At 41.7% G+C, this 23,972-nt stretch overlaps 1 protein-coding gene across 2 annotated transcripts in view; it reads left to right on the forward strand.

The window, feature by feature from the left end:
* Positions 1-23,972, forward strand: part of LOC140575122 (UPF0606 protein KIAA1549) — a 54,742-nt gene that overhangs the window by 19,682 nt on the left and 11,088 nt on the right. For both annotated transcript variants that reach the window (XM_072695290.1, XM_072695291.1), the window contains exons 3-12: positions 5,760-7,991; positions 8,773-8,861; positions 9,995-10,163; positions 10,376-10,506; positions 12,656-12,845; positions 12,967-13,026; positions 13,161-13,306; positions 15,847-16,024; positions 16,921-17,105; positions 23,630-23,838. In XM_072695290.1, the coding sequence (XP_072551391.1) occupies positions 5,760-7,991; positions 8,773-8,861; positions 9,995-10,163; positions 10,376-10,506; positions 12,656-12,845; positions 12,967-13,026; positions 13,161-13,306; positions 15,847-16,024; positions 16,921-17,105; positions 23,630-23,838 (3,589 nt within the window). The remainder of the gene's footprint in view (positions 1-5,759; positions 7,992-8,772; positions 8,862-9,994; positions 10,164-10,375; positions 10,507-12,655; positions 12,846-12,966; positions 13,027-13,160; positions 13,307-15,846; positions 16,025-16,920; positions 17,106-23,629; positions 23,839-23,972) is intronic.

The raw sequence follows: 23,972 nt of genomic DNA on the forward strand, positions 1-23,972 counted from the left end.
AAATTATTCATGCACCTGAATTTACAATCAAACTGTTTTTGTTTTCAAAAGTGAAAAGAATGGCAAAACTCCCATTTTCATTTCATCCTAAATAGCTCATAAATCATTTGGTGGGAAAGTCGTCATGCTCAGAAGGACTTGGGGGAGCTGGGCTTTCAGAGTCACTTTCTCCCTGTCCTTCCTGTGGCCCAGCAAGGGCGGAGGTCAGGCACTAATCAGTGTGCTGCACTTTGTCCTGCTCATTAGTGGTCCCCTTAGGCCCCTGACCTGATAAATGCAGTTTGGTTCACTTAGCTCCCCATTTTAGAATCGACCTCAGAGTGATTATTCGACTGATTCGGACATTAAGCCTAATTAATGACCAGCAACCCTGTGAAAGACAAGCCAAGGTGCATGCAGATTACTGCGGTCAGCAGAAGTTACTATAGTCCAGGGGTAATGGGACCTGATGGGACCTGATACACACTGATAATAACATGAAAACCAGTTGCCTAATATTGTATTGTATTGCCTTGGGCACCCATGACCTTGTCACTGGTTCACCATTTGTCTTTTCTTGGAGCACTTTTAGTAGGTACTACTGACCATTGCATACTGGGAACACCCCACAAGACCTGCCCGATGTTTAGGGAGATATTTTGACCCCGGTTTGGCCCTTTTTTTGGCCTAGCCATTTTTCCTGTTTCCAACACATCAAATTCAGTAAACTGACTTTTTCACTTGCTGTCTGAATATGTAGATCCCATAGCTGCCATTATAACCAGATAATCAAATGTTATTCATGTCACTTCACCTGACAGTGATTTTAATGTTATGGCTGGTTGGTGTATCTTGAAGAATTAAAAGTCATGTACTATTAAACTGATGTAAATCTAAGCCTGCTTGGCTTAAAAATCCAAATGCTTTACATCATACATCATCACATTTCTCTTTGATGTGGTCCACTTGTATGAATACACGAAGATTAATTGTCATTTGGTCTCGAGGCAAAGCCGTGTTTTCCGGTTTATTCTGAGGTCTGGCGGCACATAGTGCTGAATCACAGACGAGCTAATGGAACCTCGAAACTGCAAGAAGGTAGTCATAATGTCAGCTCCTCTGAGGTAGTCTCCAGAGCTTTGGATGGATACCAGGTCTACCCTGTAGAGGACAAAGAGCCTCATTCATTAACCCTTCCTGATATGTGAGTACTCTTGCACGTAAAAGTGCTACTTTGGAAATGCTACCAGTAGAACCATCAACATTTTGTACCGGCTAGCTTCATTTGTATTTGTGTGGGTTGCCATTGATGTTCATGGCTACCAGAACTTGCTAAAAGCCATCCGTGTGCTCCTGCAGACCTGCACATTTTTGCACTAAAATTACTGCACCAGGTATTTGTTGAGGTCAAAGCAGATCCTCAGAAAATTGTAGACGCTGTTAAATGAGTTTACATTTAAGAAAACAAACAAACAGATTCGTTTAATATTGGTTGGTTTTCCAGACAGGAATTAGCCTCATAGCATTGGACGATATAATAGCGCTGGATGATACAGTTATTACGATACGATTAATGAACGATTATATAAGCTGTCCAGGCAGGATAGGGCAGAGTCAGTGTTTTTAAGGGGACAGTACATGACCACACACAGTAGGGAAAGGAAACTGAATAAAATGTATTAAAAATAAATAAAATAAACAATGCCCAACATGGGCAAGATTACAATAAATTGAAAATTGTGATTAATCAATTGATTGCTCAACCCTACTTGTGCTTCAAAGCATGCTGAATGGAGATTCTCCATTAAGGGAAAAAAGGTAGTCTAGAACTAGGCTTAACCAGTATCCATTGTTATCAATTGCTTTCATGGGAACTTTGTAGGTGAGCAAAGACAGCCCTTGAATGCAGGAAGAGGCCATTTATAGACACACATGTTGAGTTAATTGTTGACTGAAAGCTGTGAGGTGTGATTTCTTTACACTTTAATGGATTTAAAGAAGCATCATCAAACATTACATAACACCATATTTTGGTCAAAAGTGTAGAAATGTCTATATTTTCTACCTAACAATGCCTTTTTTTGGGCCCATTTGGGCCAACGTCTCTGAGCGAATTATCACTCCCTTTAGACCACGTCATGTTTTAAAGTAATGTCAAATAGACTTACTTATGTGGTTTAAGAAAAGATAAGATAAGCTAGCACTTTATTGATTCCAAAGGAAATTGCAGAGTCACAGTACTGTACTCCTTGCACATGGGAACAGAAATGTATTATTAGAATAAATGCAATTAACAACATTACAATGCAATTAACATCTATACAAGAGCAGCACTATAGAGATATGAGGTATTACAGTTTCTGACACTGAATGAGAAGTAGGCTTCATCGTCACTCCTACAAAACTAAAGAAGCAAATTTTAGACAGCTGATCTGTCTTTTGGCCTTCCCCAAGACTTCAGCTTAAACTCCCAGAAAATCGAACCTGAGGATTTTAATTGTTACAGAGCGGCAATTAGAGATAGAGTTTTTTTTCATACTGTTTTTATTCTGTTTCGGCCTCTCTCTCTCTCTCTCTGTCTCTCTCTCTCTCTGTCTCTCTCTCTCTCTCTCTCTCTCTCTCTGTATATATAATGGTCCTAAGAGTCAGTCTTAGTCAGCTGCCTGTTTTTCAGAGGCTTCAAACACTTGGCAGGCTACACCGCATGGCAGTGAGTGTGCAGTTTGACATACCCCACAAGAGACTTGTTTACCCTCCAGAGGCCTGAGTTCAGAGCATATTGAGCTGATTAGAGTGGCATAGATTTCTGTTTAGTTCGTGTTCAAATTCTGTACATTGCCTGAAATTAATGACGGTGAAATGACTGCCGCTTATTTAGGGATTCACTGCTGTCCCCATGTTGAGTCTGTCTCTGGGTAGACGTGTGTTTACTTATTTCCTCTTGTACGAGAGCCAGCGTTTTCTACTGCTCTGCTTCATTTCTTGATTATTATTTTTTTTTGTTCTTTGGCTGCAGGAGTCTAAATATAGCTTTGTGAGCTGGAAATATTACTGAATGAAGTCCATGTGTGGGAGGGTTGCTTGAGCGATGTCAGCCGCTGCTGACTCACACAGCTGTCTGGCCTCTGCTTTGAATCTGGAGTGATGTTCAGTGATCTCTCTGGCTGAACGCTCTTCTGTGCTAGTTCAGAACGTCGGAGATGGTTACAGTGTGCAGCAGGGCAGACGCCCAGTGGTAAAATTGAATCAAGCTGTTTTTGTGATGTTGAGTTTTTTTTAAAGCCATGTCTCTTGGCCACATTTTGATCAATTACATATTCACAATATTATTTAGGCCTGGCTTTCCAGACACCCCCCTTTACTCCCAGACCACACTTTTCAGTCAGTGGAATAAAAGTCTGTAAAGTACATTTGGGTACTTACGGCAAAGTGCTCCCTTTTCCATAGCCATTTTTACAACATGGCAGTCAGTTTTTCACAGCCCAATCCAATCCAGCTGCCAGCGTTCAGTCTCAGCTGCCAAGCACTGTTCCCCAAAAGCAGAGCCACTTGAGCATTTCTTCATTAAGAAGCACCTCACCTTTCCGCTCCATCCTTCCTAGAAAGACCCATTTCATTACCACCCAGCTGCTACTGAATACACTGCCAGTCTTTATGCCCATATCATAAGACCTGCACTAGTGGAAAGTTTAAACCATATTTTGTAATATGCACCAAGCAAACTGATCCAGCTCTTGGGAACTTCATTTGAAAGCTTTACTCTGAATTATTGAAAGGAAGGTTCATAGCACTAGCGCCTTCCAGGCAACTTCCATATGTGCGACTTGTGTAATAATTGCAGTTACCACTGAAATCGTGTGTGATTATAATAACTTTGGGATATTATGTAAGGCCAGATGAAAGAGAAAAGCCTGTAGCATGTTTGCCTTTTGCACAACATTTCTCATACAGCCAGTGAAGAGTCTGTTATGTAGGGCTGGGCGATATGACTGAAAAGCTCATGTCTTGATATGCTTAACCCTCTGAGACCCAGACTTTAGCTTGGTGTGCATTATTAATTTTTCCTATTTAGGATTAGTAGGACCTAACAAGTCTAAACTAAACTTTTGTACTTTGTAGGAAGTCGTTTTGCAAAAAACAATGTCCTTATATGAGTCCAAAGGGTCAAGGTTTAAAAAAAATTAAGTATCATGGTGCAGAGAAGCAGAAATGTAATGTCCCCTTCTGAGGATGCCGAGGTACAAAAGAACATATGACATATGACATATGATATATATATATATATATATATACACAAAACATAAGACAGTCTTATGTTTATTTAATATATATATATAAACATAAGACAATTGCAGTGTTTCTGGTATGTCACTGACTCAGCAAACTGCACTGGATTATGCTATTTGAGATCATTGATAAAGTGGTTATGCTGCTACCTAAAATTGCAATGTTTCTACAGCATAATTTACAGCAGACTTTACTGTGATAAGTGCAGTTCTTCCATAAATCAAACCATTTTTTATTATGTATAAAATGTATTAAAAAAATTAAAAAGCTTGGAAAAATCTATTTAAAAAGCAGCACATTGTGGTTTTTTATTTGATGATTTTATATATTTTTTAAATGCATGCTTTTGAATGCAAGTCAAATGAGATCTCCTATTGGCATCCTCAGGGCAAACAAGGCAGCAAAACCATTATAGACATTGATATGCAAATAATGAAACATTACATTTTTACTCTCTATCAGGTCTACATTGCATCTGGCTTTTCATCCATGTTTTTAATGCAAATTTTCAAAATGGTCATTTTAAGAGGTGAATAGAAAACTCATGTATAGTACATGCACTATATATCCAAATGTTTATGGAGACCTTTTCTCGTGAGTACATTGCTGACACAGATGTGCCAATGCACACACACAGCTTGTCTTTTTCCTATAGGAGCAGATTGAGGGGTATAAAGCTGTGGGTTTACTAACGCTTTCGTTGGTGAATGCAATCAAATTCTCAAAGCAGTGCTCCAAAATCTAGTAGAAAGCCTTCTTCCCTGGACAGTAGAGACAGGCACTCCACCAAAAGCGGGATAAGCTCTTTTTCTTAATAAGAAGAAACGGTAAATGAGCAGGTGTCCCAATACTTTTGTCCATATAGTGTATCTGTCAAATATTAGAAACGCTACAGACAATAATGTATACAATATGATGTCAAAAACAACAAGTTTGTTTTGTTGAATCCATCCTCCTCTGGTCGACACCGGATAATAACAATAAAAAAAGATTCCACAGTGAAAACCAGAATAATAACAGCAATAAAACAAAACTGAATTAAGAGAAAAAATGGCAAATGAGCTGTCAAGTGATAGAAGATAAAAAAAGTTAGTGAGATGTGAAAAGTCCATGCATTCATAGTCATGCAGTAGAGTGCAAATGAATCAATGCAGGGCTCCAGAGCAGGACAGTGGGCAGCAGAATAAGGTGTATTACTCAGTAACTACAGGGACTTCTGTAGAAACTGGTGGGGCTATTCCTTGGTAATAGAAGTTTGTAATAACACTTTCGGCGGGCCATCAGCTTCATAAGAGATTAAACTCATTAGTTGTGCCCAGAGGTAAGAAACATGGCGTGTGTAACCTGCATTCACAGCTGACAAAGTTAACTACTTGTGAAGATGGACAAATATGGGGCAAAACTGTAATTCTGGCTATAGAAATACATATTCAAAAACGTATTAACTAGCATATCGTTCTTTACTGTTCTGTTTTTTGTTTTGTCTCCCTTAGATGGACCTTTGTTGACTTCAAACCTGCCAAAGCAGCCTCTTGGGGATGTGCCACATTACGCAACTTCAGTGTCTGCCTTATCATCCACTCATTTTAAAGCCTCAGACCAGTTAAGTGATGTCCATAGGACACTCCCCCCTTTGCCTGATGATAAACAACTCAAAGCCTCAGAGAAATACCACAGTGATGCCATCGACACTGTGTTTGGCTCAACAATCATACCACCTCTGAGCTACCTTCCTGGTCCGGAGCTTCTCTCTGCCCCAGCACTAAGTTCCTCAGAGTCAACTGGCAGAGATGGAATCAGCTCTGGAGTTTCTTCAAGACTGTCACGGGACGTGAATCCTCCTGTGCCTCATAATGTGCCCTCTTCTTCCTCTTCAGAAACTGTCACACCGGGCGTCCAGCTCGCACAGCCTTTATCCAGCTCATCCACACCAGCTGTAAACATCTCTCCTTCTCGCTTGCTTTCCACTGAATCAGCTTCTCCTGAAGAACCACCCTTTCCTCCTCCTGAATTACACACTGAAACAGTCATTAAAGGTGTTACTGCCCCTGCGCAAGTAGAACCATCTACTAGAATCGGAGACTTTGCCAGTTTAGGTCTTGGTCAAGACTTAAATATGCAAAATGATGTTTATCCAGGTATTCACCTGTTTAATCCAAGCCATGCTCTGTTTGGAAACCATTATGTGACCTCTTCTGCAGAGCCAACTATGGGCCCGCCAGAGGACTTTTTTCCGACCAACACTATGGACATGGACTACGGTTCTGGAGATTACTTGGAGACTATGTCCTTCATGGGGTCTGAGGGAGATGACTACTCTTTGGTCACCAATCTTCCTTCTGACATGTATGACTTTGAAGACTCAAACTCAGAGTCCTATGATACATCTTTTCCCACACGAGTAGTGATGCCTTTGTCCACCAGACACCTGTCTCCTATTCCCCTTCCCACCAGTGTTGTTTCCAGTATACATGCTACTGCGTTGCCTAATCTGACCTCCAGTATAACCCACAATTCTACAAGTATTAAAAGTGTTACCAATACTGCTCTCAGTAAGCAAATGACCACGTCTATAAATGCAGCGGCTTCCAGTATCCCCATCTACACCACCGCCTTCTCGAGTATTCCAACCATACAGCCAACAGCAGTCCACTCTTTACCCATTCCCCCGACTGTTTCTCCATCTTTAAACCACAGCAGCTCAGCCAATGAAAGTTCAGAGTCAGACTCTGGGTGGCCTGACAACATTACAATCGAACCCACCGACGTTCTTCTGCCTGATATGAACAGTCTGGAGTACTACACCATTCAGCTCACAAAGGCTAACGAAAGCTTGCCAGAGCAGAGAGGCAACCAAACCACTTCCAAGTACCTCTCTCTAGTTCCAGTAAGCACTACCCACATTACGGCCACCAGCACCTACACAGTTGACCCCAGCCACATGCTAACAGTGCTGTACGGAGAACAGCTACAGCCTGTGGACAACAACTCCTGGCCTGAAGATTCTTCTACAGATCTCTCAGGATATGATCCATTCAACACTACCATCCTAGATCTTTCAGAAGTGAGGCCTAGCTTAACAAATACTACACTACCATTTCTGGATTCACCAGTGACATTAACTCCATCCATGGACTTTTCAACATCACTGTGGAATCTGACTTTGACTCCTGATCAGACATCCACTGAATCTGTCCTGTCTGTTACAGCCACTAGCACCTCCTCGCCGTTGTTTGTCTCACCTTCTGCATCAGAGCAGCCAGATGTCATCCAGTGGTTTGAGAACTCCACTTCGCCCGAGACTCTACTCCCAACCCCTACACTCATCAGTCATGTGTTAACCCACTCCCTGAATGTGACTGCATTGCCCACTGGATCAACCTACAATAGCACCTTCATCCTTCCCCCTGTGACAGAGATGGCTGATGAAGGCATCACTGACACGCCATCAGAGAGCCCTTTCTCTGAGGTTACCAATGATGGAATGACAACATTCAGCAACACAGAACCGCCTACTTCAGTATTCAATAACGAGACAACAGTGACAACCCCATCAACCATCACAACCTTTACAAGCATAACCGATGAGGCCTTTAACACTACCACTTTGCCCACGACGGCCGAAGACCCTTCCGTGACAACCCTGAAGTCCACCCCTCAGACCACTACTGTCCGGGAGTACCTCTGCAACATCACCAAGCCTGACACCTACTTAGTTCGAGTTGGTAAGACCTACCAGTGTTTTACCTCAGCTGCTTTCTTGTTGGGATGTTTTAATATTCTTTGAGGAGATTTTCTGTAGTTTAAATGAATACTTCACTGATGAAATGGTTCAGTGAAAATTTTAAACACAGTGTCTGTTGCTTTGTGCTAAAAAAAAAGGTATTATATGGTCACTGTCACTCAAAAAACTTGAGTCCATTTTTTTTGTCACTTTTTAAAATGAAATGTAGTTAGGTAAATTAGGTAATTCTGCCCCCCAATTTGATTCATGTCTCTTAATGCTGAGTATCAGCCGAGACTGATCCAATCTTTGTCTTTGTATAAATATTAATACAGACACAGTTTAGATCAGGTGAACTGCTGATTAATCCGTCCAGTAAAATCTCTTTATTTTTAGTAGCAGTTTCTATAATCAGACTTTCTGGACTGATTGATTTAGTTTAGTCAAGACTTTTCTTAAAATATAAAGTGTTTTATAGTGTTTAGTATCTTATAATCCAGTCTGACTCTCCTCCCCGACCAATCAGCTCCCAGCTCCTTTACAACACTTCAGTCTAATTACTTCCTGTGTGTGTGTGTGTGTGTGTGTTTGTGTGTGTAGTGGTACACACTCTGGACTGATATCTGTTGTTGTTGGTCTACTGGTTGTGAAATAGCTGGTTTATAGTGGGTGAATGCTACTCTAAGTCTAAATGGTTTTGCCTGATAGTGGTGATATGTTTGAGTGGCACTGAGAGACAAATAGAGATCCTACAGTAATGTCTTACACAACTTTTCTTCCAGGTTTTCCACCAGGGTCCACAGCTGGGTACGCCAAAGCCAAAGTCAGAGAGATCCTCAAAGCTGAGTTCAATCGATCAGTTGAACTGCAGGTAGGTCAGATATGTGAGATTTGTGATGTCAGTCCTAAAGGTGTGTTATTGTAGTGTTCCTTTTTTGTGGAACGTTGCTTGTATTGTTTTACAATGAAATCTATTTTTTATGATTTAACATGAGGATTGTGTAACCCTAAATACAGGGAGGAGGTGAACTGCTGCATAATGGCTGCGCTCCAGCTTTGTGTCATGTTTCAGAAGTGCATCTAGAAAAACACAGCGCTTCCTGTCCCACTTTATCTGTTGATTTCATATAAGCAAACAGAAGAGAGATGGGCTTTGTGGCTGGCTTGAAAGGACTGAATTGCTTCCCATATTATAAACACAGAGATTAGAGAGCTAGTGATTCTCATTTTCTCGCAACCGATTTAAAAACAGTTCTCTCCCAGAACTATCTTTGAAGGTTTCGTCTCCACCCGTCTCTGCTGTATTTCAGGGTGGATTCATTTGGTGAAATGTTGATGTATTTATGTTTTAACCCTCTGGAGTCTACAAACACGCTGGTGCATCTAATGTGATGTTCCTCAATGTTTCTATTAATATTGTGATAATACAGCACAGAAATATGGATCCAACATTTCATGAATCTGAAGACCCTGCCCTTCCCTTTTGTATCGATTGCCAGATTGTACATGACTTACTTCCGAAGTTACGAGGCTGTGAAGACGAGCCAGCATACAAAGTCGTGTGTCCGCCATCTGCCTCTCATCTATAATTGGTGGATTTGTGTATTTGTCTGTGGGTTTTTGTTAGGCTTGAGCGGTATAACTGCAATACCGTATACCGCTGTATATGAGGACGTTTTTTCAAAAATATGACGTGTCTGATGTGTCAAATTTCTGTTCTGTCTATTTAGTACATGGCCAAATAAGCTTATTCTAGTGAGAGCTGAGATCATTCTGAACATTATGATGTGAAAATATGTGGGTATTATCTTTTACACAAGTGCCTTGAAAGACTAATTTAAGATTTAAGTTGCAGAAATTACTCTAAGACTCCAGAGGGTTAAACTCACTATTGCTAATAAGGCAAAGATGTTTGTCTTGACTTTTATTGGTATTTGCTTTGCTGTGTGTGTGTGTGTGTGTGTGTGTGTGTGTGTGTGTGTGTGTGTGTGTGTGTTCACGTAGGTAGTGAAAGCTCCTCCAGACTTTGTGTTTCGGGCCGTGTCTGGTCCTGTTGTCTACACAGCTATATCAGTCATGAACGCTCTGAGACAGTCTACACGTACGTCTCGCTCCATCCTCAGTGTGTCCCCCATCAGTCCTGTACCCGGCCTACAGTACCACGTCCACTCTGGTAGAGCAAGCCACTCATATCACTCACTCACACACACACACATCTCATTTCAGTGCAAGTGCATAATTACTAGAATGCTGTAATAGCTACTGTAACTATAGTCCATAAGGCAGGGCAATCGAAAATATGAAAACAACGAAGGAAGCTTAATGTGTTTAATCTTCTCGTATTGTCTGCGCTGAGTATTGACCTTCTGTACTGTCTCTCCACAGTGCTCCAGTTTGTTCCCACTCACACAGATGTGCATGTGTGTACATTCACCGAGCACATTGAGAAAGGCCTGACTTTGGCCTTCGCTGAAGTGCGCCGCCGCCTGAAGGAGTCTACTAACTTCACAGTGCACGTAAGAACCATACACACGAATATGCTATATGTCCAAATGTTTGTGGACACCCCTTTTAATAAATGTATTCAGCTACTTTAGGTTACACCCATTGCTGACACAGATGTGCAAATGCACACACATGCACACACAGCTTGACTAGTTCCTGTAGAGAAGTACTGCCAATAGAATAGGACTCTCTAAAGCAGATATACATGAACCTATTGGCTCCATGCTGCCTAATGTCAGGTGTGGGCTACAGGGGTATAAAGCCCCCCAGCATTGAGCTGTGGAGCAGTGGAACTGTTGTGTTCTCTGGAATGATGGTGCTCCAGCCAACAGAACATTGTCTAGTCAAGACTTTTTCTATACTGTTTCTCATTAATTAAGGCTTTAAAAGCTGGACTAAAGGCTTAGTCTGTTGGATTAACCACCATTAGGATGTGACTGAGGAATCACATTTAGATATTTAGCATGCCAAAATTTGCACAGAAAAAGTCTTACCAGTGTAATTGTGTGCAAATACAACATTTTATTAAGGTTCAGTCTGTTATTAGAAAGTGAAAATGGTGGTCACAACATCGTCACACATCGCAGTTTTGACTTGTTTAACTTGTTTGACTAATTTGAAAATTTATGGACCAAATTAAAATCATTTTATATTGACGTCAGTTAAAAGTTTCAATGGTTTATTTCTGTCCCATTGCCGGTTTGGAGATACAAGGCTTTCTGTGACTTTCTTTGTACATTAGTAAGGCCTCTTTTGTCTAGTCACATTTCTAGTCATTCATATAAACCACATAAGATTGCAGCTCATCTGAAATACCAAAGAAGCTCTGCCTGTTCGGCTCCCTTTAGTTTACAAATTGTGTAATTTTTGACTGCATAACATCTTTAATACTTGACTCGTACCTATTCTGCAGCTAGACAATGTCAGCGTGTATGCAGGATTATATATGTAATCTAAGCATTTTGCAATATCTGTCTTAGCTGATCCGGAAAGTAATCACAGTAATGTTTGTGAGAGCTGTTCTCACACGCTGGTCAGAATCACAGAGCCTGCAGTACAAGCAGCTCACAGGGTTTTCACACAAACTGTTAGCGCCTGAAACCAGTGACTTGGCTCTGATCCTCTGCAATCCGCTTAATTGCTTCCTATTTCTGTCAGATTAGCTCAACATGCTCTTTTTATGATCCCCCAAAACACACACCTGGAGTTTCAGTACAAGGTACACAACGGATTAAACCTCACAAATAATTGAGCATTTTGTCCTCAGGCTGCTTTCACTCCTTGGGATGTGGACCAGGGCCACTGCTTTCTTCTGTCTTTTTAACATTACATGGTTTGCCTGCTGGTCAGAGCACTAAGCCTTCTCTGTAGATTGCTTCCCGTACACTGAAATGACATCACCCACAGCCGTTTGCTTTGATTGGATTTAGGGAAAAGAGCATGCAGTATTCAACCCAACAGTTGTCAAGGCAACTAAATTAATGAGTGAAATCCACTGCTGTAGTAGACTGAGGCTGAATGTGTTACACAGCCCTCAGTTTTAACACATGTTAAACCAATGGGGTAACAGCTGAAGATTCACGCACAAACACCCACCTCTGCCTCGTTTACTATTATAACTATAATTATTTTGTACTTCATTAGAACTGAATTGATATTTTGTTTATTGTAAGATCATTTCATTAAAACACGGAGCTTCATATTGTAGATGCAGTATTCATATCATATTTGCATTAAATTAAAATCAATTAAATCCTCCAAAATTACTTGGAATAAAATGTTTTGACATTGACTTAAAGCAACAGTATGCTAAATTTGGTATGTCTTGCTCCTGGGTTCCCCCTACAGTTATGAAGAGTAACTCACATTTTGAGGCACCACAACATAAAACAACTTTCTGTAGTAGCAACTGTAGAAATGCTGTTCTCCGTATTGCATGTCAGTGGAGCGTCACAATGAACACTGTTATTCACAGGTAGAAATTCTACATATTGTTGCTTTAAGAAGGCTTCCTCTTTTACCTGTAAAGTTGTCATTTTGCGGTACAAGATACAAGGTTTTGGCATGACAGTGACAGTAATACACTTCATGATAAAGCTTTTTTGTTTTCGTACTGTGCACACAGCGCTTTAAGAATGTGCTCTAAACACATTTTTACAGGTCCTGAACATCACGATAAGCCCGATAGGAAAGAATCAGCGGCAGCCGAGTGGGCCTGTAGATATCACGTTTGTGATACGTGATGCCCGGGGGTACATATTAGGGTCGGAAGTCAGCAGCCTTCTGAGACAGCTCAGCGTGGTCGAGTTCAGCTACTACCTGGGCTACCCGGTTCAGCAGATTGCAGAGCGTAAGTGATTACCATCACACATACGTACAGAATGCGTCTGCAGTCAGTCCAGTGAGTGGACGCATGCAGTGGATGGATCATTTTGACCCTAAGGATGATGGTATGTTTCTTTTATCCACAGCATTCCACTATCCTGAGCTGAACACAACACAGTTGCTGCGCTCCTCGTGGGTGAGAACAGGTACGCCTGTCTTTCTTTATTGAACTAAATACTTATTGCTGCAGTAATAGCGTTTGTTTATTTAGACTGGCGTGGGGTTGAGTTGCATGCTGATGCTGTCCTGAAAAATTACATGTCTGGTTGTTTGTATGCAGTGTTGCTGGGTGTGATGGAGCAGCGTGTGAGCGATAGAATTTTCCAGGCGAAGATGGAGAGGAGACTGGCTCTGCTGCTGGGAGAGGGACTTGGCACAGGCCGGCGTTTTAAAAGGGCCACCAGCATAGGCAACAACAGTGTGCAGGTAACACAACAGGAAACACTCACTCTCTCCTCTGTGCAGCTTTTCCTTTTTTGGCTGTTCTTCGGGGAATAGAGGATCCAGTTGCTAGATTTGTTTACTTGAAGGAAGAGTCAGAAGCCGTTCACACTGGTTTTAGTCACAGTTCGGACACATTCTGACTGTGTGTGATGAACAGGACTGAAACACAAGCCTAAACACACAGTTGTTGGGCCATGCACATGAATAACCTGAGGTTTAGTACATTTACTCACATTTGACAGGCAGACATTTGAATAGATTTCCATGCAACCTAGAAGAATCAGCCATAAATGTAGGATTTAGCGTTAGGGTCCCAAAGGATGTATGGATGAGACGCTCCCTGTAACAAAGGCTGCAGGCAAAGCAGCAAGGCAGTGACACAAGCCTTAAACATGCACTGAAGGAATATAATAAAGGAGTCATGCATATAGTGATGTGCATACATACATGCATTTTAGTGAGCTCATATTGCGCGCATCAAGGGACCTTTTACAGAGCACTTGGTACAGCGTGCAAGTACATCTGACCCTCTCTATTTTGGTGTGCAAGTGTCTATGTATGCCTATGTATGCCTGTACACACACTGAAAACGTCAGCTTTAATTGTGTGATAGCACATCTGTGAGTCGTTTGTCATTTCCCTGTACACTCGGTGAAAACGGAGACCCTCATTATCGAACTCTTCCTGTGTGGAACCTCCCCAGCCTCTCTGGCTTCTTAATGACTCTCTCTTTGTGGCCCCCTCTCAGCACCTGCTCTGCTCTGCGCATCCCTATTCCAGCCCAGGAGTATCCATGGCAACACCTCCTATTCATCCCTGGGCTGTGTAGCCACTGGCTGACTTCTGCTTTCCTCCCCCAGGCTGGCTAGCTGATATCAGATCAATTATTGAACACTCCTCGCAGACAAGCTAGAGTCATCCTCATTTTCCCGGTTTCACGTGGGGGGCATAGGGAGTGGGACAGCCTGCACGCACAGCGAGGAGCTGTCAATGTGATTAAAGATCAGCCTGGTTTTACAGCCACCCCTTCCCTGGCCTGCACACACTGACCTTTTGGCTCCCTCCACACTGCTGCTGCTGCTCCTGGTCAAACTGATGATGCATGCTTCTGTACTGCTAACTGTCCGTTAATTACCTAATTAGGAGAGTGTGAGCTTGTCATATTTTAGTGTGCATTGAAGGAGCAATTAGGACAGTGGGCAGGATTCTGAATAACATAGGTAATATATATATATATATATTTTTTTTTTTAATTAAACAGACAGAATTTGATTGGCTGGACCACACCTGAAACCACTGCTGATCCATAATTCAAGTAAAAACTGCATTAATGCACCAAGTGACGTTTTGGTTGTAATATAATGTGGTATAATGCTAACGAACTTGCAAGGTGGCACAACTGTTTACAGCAACTATTATCATTATAACTAGAATACACACAATTTTTGTAATGTATTTGGACTCTTGACCAGCCTAACAGCACCTCCCCTGCAGAATCACTAATACACAGCCTCTCAAAGCTAACTGCTTTATTCTACCTCTTTGAAGCACCACCTTTTATTGAATGTTCCTCCTATATTGCCTGGCAACACAGGCCCATCATCTATGCTGTGGGGACATTGCCATGCCTCAGTTAGCTGCTAGCACATTCAGACAAACCGGAAAGGGATCGGCAAGTCAGAGCCCAGCCGTGAGAGTGCACTATGTAGGTCAAGTTCAGGTGAGGCCGAGTGCTGTCATCCTTTTCCACCCCAATAACGTTGGAGATTGCATGAGTGTAAAGCCAGAGAAGACAGTCCATGTTCTACTTTCCAGCACTCTCTGACTTGACGTTGCTTTTGCTACTTTATAAAATACACACCTTGTTTTATATGATTTATTGTTTTGTGTTTTAAGCTGCAGATAAAGGTAGTACGACTGGAATGTGCTAGTCATGCGCAGCTTCATGCAGATAATCAAATAACTATACAGCATTGAGAATGAGGTTAACTAGTGGTGATACACTATATGTCCAAATGTTTGTGGATACCCCTTCCAATTAATGCATTATTCAGCTACTTTAAGTTGCATCCATTGCTGACAGATGTGTAAATGCTTACACACAGCTCGTCTAGTCCCAATAGAGAAGTACTGCCAATAGAATAGGACTCTCTGAAGCAGATAAACATGAACCTTTGGCACAATGCTGCCTAATGCTGTTTGAACAAGTTGGGGAGTTGGGGGATGATGAGGTGGGTGGCTCCAACATCCTGACCTCACTAAAGCTCTTGTCCCTGAACACAATCCTCATAGCAATGCTCCCAAATCTAGTAGAAAGCCTTCTTCCCTAGACAGTAGAGACAGGCACTCCAATAAAAGCAAGACAAGCTTTACTTTTTACCTTTTTTGATTTCGGAAGAAACGACAAAGAATGTGTCCCAATACGTTTGTCCATTTGTAGATATACTATTTGACTATTTGACTATTATTGTATATGACTGTATAGCATAAAATTATAAATTGTATGTTTGATCTCGCCGCAGATTGTACAGACCATGCGACTAGCAGGACCAGATAACCCTTTGGACATGATCTACTTTGTGGAAGGTGCTAACGGCGAGAGGCTGCCTGCTGTTACCACCGCTAACCTACTGAACAGGCTGGATGTGCAACGTGCAGCCATAGTGCTGGGATACCGTATCCAGGGCATCCTGGCCCAGCGTGAGTATTGACTCTTCAGGAACACTCTACTTTATCCTCATGGAGAAAACAAAATTGACAAGACTGAGAAATGAGTTGCCTGCATGGGCTTTTTCATGGAGCCTTCTTCAGTTGTTTTTCATCAAATGATCATAAGCAGTCTTCTGACCGCAGTGCAGGCTGGCAGTGGTATTTGAAAACAGAACGCTTGAGTTTCTCCTCACTGTAAACATCAAAGAGGAGGGCTTAATGAGCATGTCCTCCTGAGAGCTGGTTCGCTTTATCTGACACTGTTTGTGCTGTTGGACGTTCAGCTGTTTCACCTACAGCAAAAAAAAACAACAACTCTACCTTCATTAGGCTTAATGAAGCTATTTCCTATTGTATAACAGCAGAGTAGCGGAGTATCCGGAGGCCTGAGGCGCTCCTCTGCCTCTGAGTGTTGTTTAGCTCACCATGCTACAAAAGTTCACTAGCGCAGTAATTCACTTGGCATCTCACATAGCTTATCTCAGCCGTCTCCATTGTTTTAGAATAACTATAACGGCTAGAAAGCATAAATATGCAGTGTTTTCAATAAGAGGAGAAATATCTCAACTACTTTTTTTTACAATGAGAAATTCTTGTTTCAGTGATCTATCTGTTAACAGCTAATTTAAAAAGCTATGCACAGTTTTAGTCTACATACAGTTGATTTAAGCAACACACAGGCAATCGAGGCTTATCGATAGCTTGTATTCTTATCTGTGTGAAAAAATAGAAATCACAGAAGGATTCTGTTATACCACCCATAATCTGGCACTTATTTGTATATTGAATTTTGGATTTTTTTCATTATGGATAGTAGCATGAATGCTATGATGACTGTGTATTATGTATACCACCTATCTGCTTGATCTTCTGTGTCCTATGTACAGCTGTGGAGAAGCAGGCATCCTCGCCCTCTGAGACAGAGAACACCAACACTTGGATCATTGTAGGAGTGGTCGTGCCCGTTCTGGTGGTGGTGATCATCATAACCATACTGTACTGGAAACTGTGCCGCACGGATAAACTGGAGTTTCAGCCAGACACCATGAGCACTGTCCAGCAGAGGCAGAAGGTAAGAGGTGCCTTCCGCAAACCCCTTATATTTAGTTCCAGCCATGGGAAGTGTGGATCCTTTGGTGGTTATTTAGTTTAAAACTGTGAATGAACCTCTTAAGGTGCTTTGAGGAACTAAAAAGCTTTTCTTGATGGGAAAACTGAGGATCTTCTACTTTTGACAGTGTTGGAGTGCCAAAATTTCACGATAATTGTACTGTTACTAAAGCACATACACACGTAACATGTAGTGACAATGGCAGCACTAACATAACAAAAACATTAGCCATAACAAAGCAGCAATGTTAGCACTATAATTATACAAGTAAAAGAATGCCAACATGAATTATAATGAGTTTATGAAATCTTTTGGTTTTGAAAACATCTGTTTCGGTTTAAATCTGGAAGACGAAGCTATTATTAACCAGCCTGATATTTCCAATAAAAAAGGTAACAAAAGCTAAATGCTGTTGTTTACATTACATCCCACAATGTACATACATACACTACACACAAGCACAGTGTGGGTTTAAAACAGAGCAATACTCATCAGGACTTTTGCTTGGTAGGTACATAGATCAGCCAATCAGAGGGAGCTTGATCTGCTGCACTATTTGAGCTGGAACAGATAATTCAGATACATAAAAAAGGTTCAGCTTCACATAAATTACATTCCTAGTTTTAACAGCTTTGACAGTGTGTGTAGGAGTGTGTGTAACCATGGGATTAATATAACCTGCAACATCGACCACCTAATGTCTTGGCTGTGGCTTGTAACCTTGATGTTTGAGAAATGATAAACTGTTCCTTGACTGCTATGACTGAAGGGTATAACGTGATACCTTGCAGGATGTAGATAAACAAGCAAACCAGTTTTCTACCCTCTTTATTTTTAAAACTAATGATGAACGGCGATAACAGAACTGTGGTATAATCGCAACGTACCAATTGTAATGTGAGATATTGGAGATATTGGCTCCGCAGTACACCAGTGCCAGTATCTCACTTCATAGCACTACCTCTTGTGTACTACTGCTTAAGTAAGTACTATGAAACTACATTCTGAGAGTGAAGGACGGACGTCTGGACAGGAACGAGGGTCTGTTGTTTTAGTGTCATTTTCTAAACACTAGAGAGAGTCACACACAGACAAACATTAGTCGCAGTGTTTGCATTGTTGTGTGGCGTATCCGCTGGGTTGTGTTACTGGAGAGCCAGATAGGGCTAATCAGTGAGTGGGCTCCTGTTTGTCTCTGCTCTGTCTGTCTGCTGCTTATCTCATCTCTGCGCGACTGATTTGGGACACTGGGCCATTCCAGTCTCATGAGTTATTTTAGTATCTTCAGAATCAGACCCGAAGTATTCTGTCACTGTGTGAGGTCACGTCTTGGGTGAAGTACTATGTTGGAGTTAGTTCTCTGGTGCTTTAGTTACATTTACGCACATATACACACCCTGCCCATCAGTCATTTGAGTATACATGTCACATGTTGAATAGAGATCTGTCTGGATCTTGGCGTTTTCTTCGCACAACTGCAAAACTCAAGGAACTACGTACAAAAGTACTAATGCATATTGTGAATAATACTTGTACAATACAGCGAATTTTTTCTCGAAAAGCGCAAGGTCAGGCATGCTACAGCGCCCCTGGAGCAGAGGTTAACTCCTGGAACCCTGTAAATTCACTCTCATAACTGCAGCACTCTTATAATTAACAGCAGTTTCAAAGACCCTAAAATAGGTCCCTGTGGGACCCTGCGGGATAAAATATGCTGAACTGTTACCATTGTGATTAATAACAGTAGAATGACACGAGGGTTCAAAAGGTTAAGGGTCTTGCTCAAGGACCCAACAGCGTGGCAGCTTAGTAGACCCGGCTATAAAACCCACAACCCTATGATCAATAATCCAGCATTTAAACCACTGAGCCATAAATGCAGAAATAGACTAAGCAACACCCTGTATGTTATATTCCTCTGACCTCCAAACATTTTAGCTGTTAAAACCACATTTGGACCAAAATATATTTTTTTCCAGAATGTTCAATATATCTAATGTAACAGGACTAATTAAGCTAATTAACTAAGGGTTTGATTAAGGGTTGAAATATGCACTTTGTCAGTGTTTTGTATTACCGATTATCAAAAGCAGGTTGTTTATCACAGTTTATCACAATAACTAAAAACCATCCTCACATTGCCCACCTCTAGTGTGTATGATTCAAGGACAGCTGTTCTCTCTGCTTTGGCCAGAGCCCTGTTTTGCTCATTGTCTCTCTATCTCTCTCCCTCACACTGACACACTTACACACACACACACACACTTTTAAGCAGAAGCATTGCATAGTGCAGTGTTGTGCTAATGCGGTGCAGCCTGACTGCTCACCACAAAGTACCATGATTTAACCACATTATCTAAAGAGCACACTCCCAACACACCCCACATCTGCCCCTTCTCTAGAGCAAACACACACACTCACAATACATACCACGTGTGTGTGTGTGTGTGTGTTTGCACTCACACCCCTTTCAGCCTCATGAAGTACACTTCCAGGACACTCAAGTTCTGCCCTCTGCCAACGCTTTTATTCTCTAATAGCTGCACAGCTGCACGACCCTTCGCTGAACTTGATGTCATTGTTACCATTTAAGCTCTTTTTTTTAAGTGTTCTTTTCCACAGTTTTGAGGCACTTCAGCTCTTATTCACCCAGCTTCGTTTGTAACGGTGGAGACGTGTTAAGTCCTTACTCTCCTAGTGTCAGGAGCATTGCTAGTGCTAGGGGGAGTTTCAGACAGGTGGGCTGACGAAAAAAAACAGTACCAAATTGGGAGAAAAAAGGGAAAATTCTACCGAAGATCTACGGTATGAATGGCATTCCTTATGCAAAGAAATCTGCTGGAAATATAACAGAAATGTCATACATAGACATAATCTCAAATGCGTATTTAATGGAAATATTTAGGTAGCAGGTAGACGACTTTAAGGCTTTAATAATAAGTGTTTTAACAACAGGTGTTTTAAGAAACATCATTAGACACTCACAGTGTTTCCAGCAGTCCATCGTGTGAAGTAGCACCTGTGTGTTTGGCCCCAGCTTTTCTTTAGTCCTACATTGTACAAACCACCTATTTGTTTCATGCTAATTTGAAGTACTGGCATTCTTTTGATGCCTTTGGTCTTTGGAAATGGATTGGGTCTTTTAGAAACCTTTTTGCAACCGAGTCAGACTCTTTTTAAACTGTGGCATTGTGTGGAGACAACCAGTGACTGGAGCCAAAATGACTGACCTCAAGCAGGCAGCTAATTACTGTGATATTAGAGTAAAATTTAGGAAATTCAGTGGTTAATTTAATTGAAGCGAATTAGAAATAGTAAAAGTAAATTCTTAATTAAAAATAAACTATGCGTCAGTTTTTTAATACTTACGTTGATGTATTTTCAGCAGCAGCACCATTCATTGCAATGACTAATCACACCAGCCCTACATGTGTTAAATTAAGTCTCAGTAATTTGGGTCACTTTAAAATCTGTGTCTGTTGCCGTCGTCCTGTGTCTTGTCTTTCATTCCATTTCATTCTTCTTGCCGTGTCATTGATCTACCTTCCTTTACCATTCATCTCTCTCTTCTCTCACCACATTTAAATCTCCAATCCCCGTCCAGTCCACAGCTTCATTACAGAGATCTATACCTTCGATCCAGAGGTCAATGACCCCGGTCAAGAGCAAAAAGCTAATAGTAGTAGAGAGCAGTGAGGAGGAAGAGGAGGAGGAGGAGGAGGAGGAGGAAGAAGAAGAAGAGGAGGAGGAGGAGGAGGAGGAAGAAGAGGAGGAAGAGGAGGAGGAGAGAAAAAAAGAGAAGGTAGAGGGTGGTAGGAGAGCAGTTCAGTGAAATTGACCTACATACATGCTCCGTCCACCAATCATTGAGAAATGAAGTACTAAATTACTCACAAGGGGGCGCTATACTTTGTTTACCTTAAATTACACTGAGTTTCTAGTTCAGACTTATGGGCTAATAATATCCTGTTTTCTAGATTATTATTAGCAACAGTTGTTATGAACAATGCTTTTGTGGGCGGAGCCTGAGAAGGTCAACTGAGTTTAGCACCTGTATTCAGCAAGGCTCCCTGTCCCCTGTCCAGAGCAGCAGTAGTTTATAGTAGAAAGCCTGGAAAAGATACCGTGCCAAGCATGTGTCATCTTTTCTCTCGTCCATTTGGGGCCACTTTAATCCCCTCTTAGTCTCCCGTCCTGCAGTATTGCAGTAGTGGGCAGTGTGTGCTCCAGAAGGGAACGAACACATTCAACTGACAGCGTGTACAATGACCAGAGCGGGAACATCTGAACATCTGAACGTCTAAACGTATGCCTTACCTTCCTCCATGCTTTACAATCAAATCAGAAACCAGTCCCTGCTGCCAGGGGCATTAAGAGACAAGAGACCGTGGATGAAGAAGATGAAGAGGAGGAGGAGGAGGAGGAAGAAGAAGAGGAGGAGGAAGAGGAGGAGGAAGAAGAGGAAGAGAAGCCCAAAAAGGGGATCAAGAAAAAATTGAAAGATTTGGTGGCCAAGTCAGAGGTACAGAAGCATATAAGTAGAGCTAGCTTCTGTAAAAATGCTGTAGTTAGCAATAGCGCTAGCCCTGTAGCCTTTAATCCCCTTGTCATAAAATTGATAAGCAGAAACTGGAAAAATAATCTCAACACCAGATGTGTATGAATGCTTCTTTGTTAATCCCACCCCTCCTCCATCCAGACCTAAATAGAGCATTCCAGACAGTAACATTGGCCTACATTTGGTCCCTGTTTGCTGGTAGGACACTTGAGGAAGATTTTTATTCATTTTTTTGCGTGTTTTATTGTATTCAGCTTTTGTCCTATTTCCAAACAGCCTGATTTACATTCAAAAGAAACTGAGCCAAAAGAGGGAACTGCACACGCTCCCTGATGATTGGTGGATTAGCGCATTTTCAGGAGGAAAACCGATCAGTAACTTTGGGGTTTCTGAAAACAACAGCAGTCAAAATGCAGTCTTTCATAAAGGAGCACACAGGTTCTCAGCCCATGAGTCTGATGTACCTATTATGGGTGGGTTTTCTGTTCTGGGCCGGTCCCCGGAGAGAGCCTGCGGGCATTAAGTAGCATTACAGTGCTTGTTCTGCTCATCTGGTCTGTTATCCCACTAAACGCAGACAGACCAGCAAGCAGGCAGGAGGGCAGGACAGCATGCAGCACACTTAATTCATTACTGCCTGTCTGCCTGTTCTGCCCTGCAGCCACTGAAAAAAGCAATGCACTGAATTTACTTTATTTCCACACAAATTAATTATTTATATTTATTCAGTAATAAATAAACTTCTCAAGTTTACTAGTCTGAAGTTTACTGGCAATAATTGTGCTGATGATGGATGTTGCAATTACTTAATTAAATTGAATTTAATAAACTTACTTGGCAGTTTCTATTATGATGCACATTTTAAATTCTTCTACTGATTTTAGCAAGAAGTAGCTTGATAGGCACATCCATTTACATACACAATATGTCCAAATATTTGTGGACGCCTTCTAATAAATGCATTTCACTTCTTTAAGTTACAACAATTGACACAGATGTGCAAATGCTCACATACACAGTCTAGTCCCTGTAGAGAAGTACTGCCAATAGAATAGGATTTTCTAGAGCAGATAAACATGAACCTATCGGCACCATGAAACCTAATTTCAGGCGTGGGCTAAAGGGGTATAAAGCCCCCCACCATTGAGCTGTGGAGCAGTGGAACTGGGCTCTCTGGAATGATGGTGGTGTTTCATCCAATACTTTTGGGAATGCTTTGGGCAGTTGGGGATGAGGTGGAGTAGTGATGATCCAATATCCTGACCTCACTAAAGCTCTTATTACCGAATCCTCCAAAATGTTGTAGAAAGCCTTCTTTCCTGGACAGTTACTCTAACAAAAGCAGCATCAACTCTTTACCCTTGATTTCAGAAGAAACAATGAATGAGCAGGTGTCCCAATAAGTTCTCAATTAAATATAAAACAGCACGAATAATACACTGATTCAACCTTAGTGCTGTTGTATGATGTAATGTTCATGTTTATGGATAGATCTAAATAAATCCAACACTTCTTGTTGTGTCAGTGTACTCAGTCCTACAGTTACACCATCCATCTCCCTCTGTCTCTATCTGTCTTTCCTTTATTCATTTCTTCAGCTCAGTCATATGTATTGTCTCTGTAAACCTGGACAGTGTAATTCTGTAAATCGGGATGAAAAACAGTTGCCCTCTCTTTCATGTATTCCTGCATCCACACTATGGAATGTCTCAGAAGTGAGCTGGACTGCAGCCTGGCCTGATTCTGTCTGAAGCATCATGCTCCTTTAGGTGTTTCCTCATAAAGTAAACAACATAAGACTGAACAAGCCTTTTATCGCTCTCCCACCTCATAGTCCCTTTCTCTCTACCTCTCCGTCTCTGCAAGTCTGTTATTTCCATCCTCCCATATTAACTGCTGCCTCTCTTTATCCTCGGCCGCTCTCCAGCTACAGGCTCCCAGCGTGAAGGGCTTCGACTTTGCCAAGCTGCACCTGGGCCAGCACAGTAAGGATGACCTCATGGTAATCCAGGAGCCGTTACCGCTGCCAGTGGCCACTAAGGAGCCGAGCGGTGCTGAAACTGCTGAGGCGTCCACGCCCAAGTCCAAAGGCTCCTCCACCAAGGCCTCCCGAAACAGTCAGCAAAGGAAGGGACGGTGAGTGAAGAGAGGTGGAAAACTAAACCTAACTTGGTTATATATATATTATATAACATAATTAACATAGGTGTATGTTCATTTAAAATGCATTTTGTACTGTTAAAAATTAATGTGCTTTAAACAGCTCTTCA

Source organism: Salminus brasiliensis, chromosome 13, assembly GCF_030463535.1.
Source record: "Salminus brasiliensis chromosome 13, fSalBra1.hap2, whole genome shotgun sequence".
Lineage (NCBI taxonomy): Eukaryota > Metazoa > Chordata > Actinopteri > Characiformes > Bryconidae > Salminus > Salminus brasiliensis.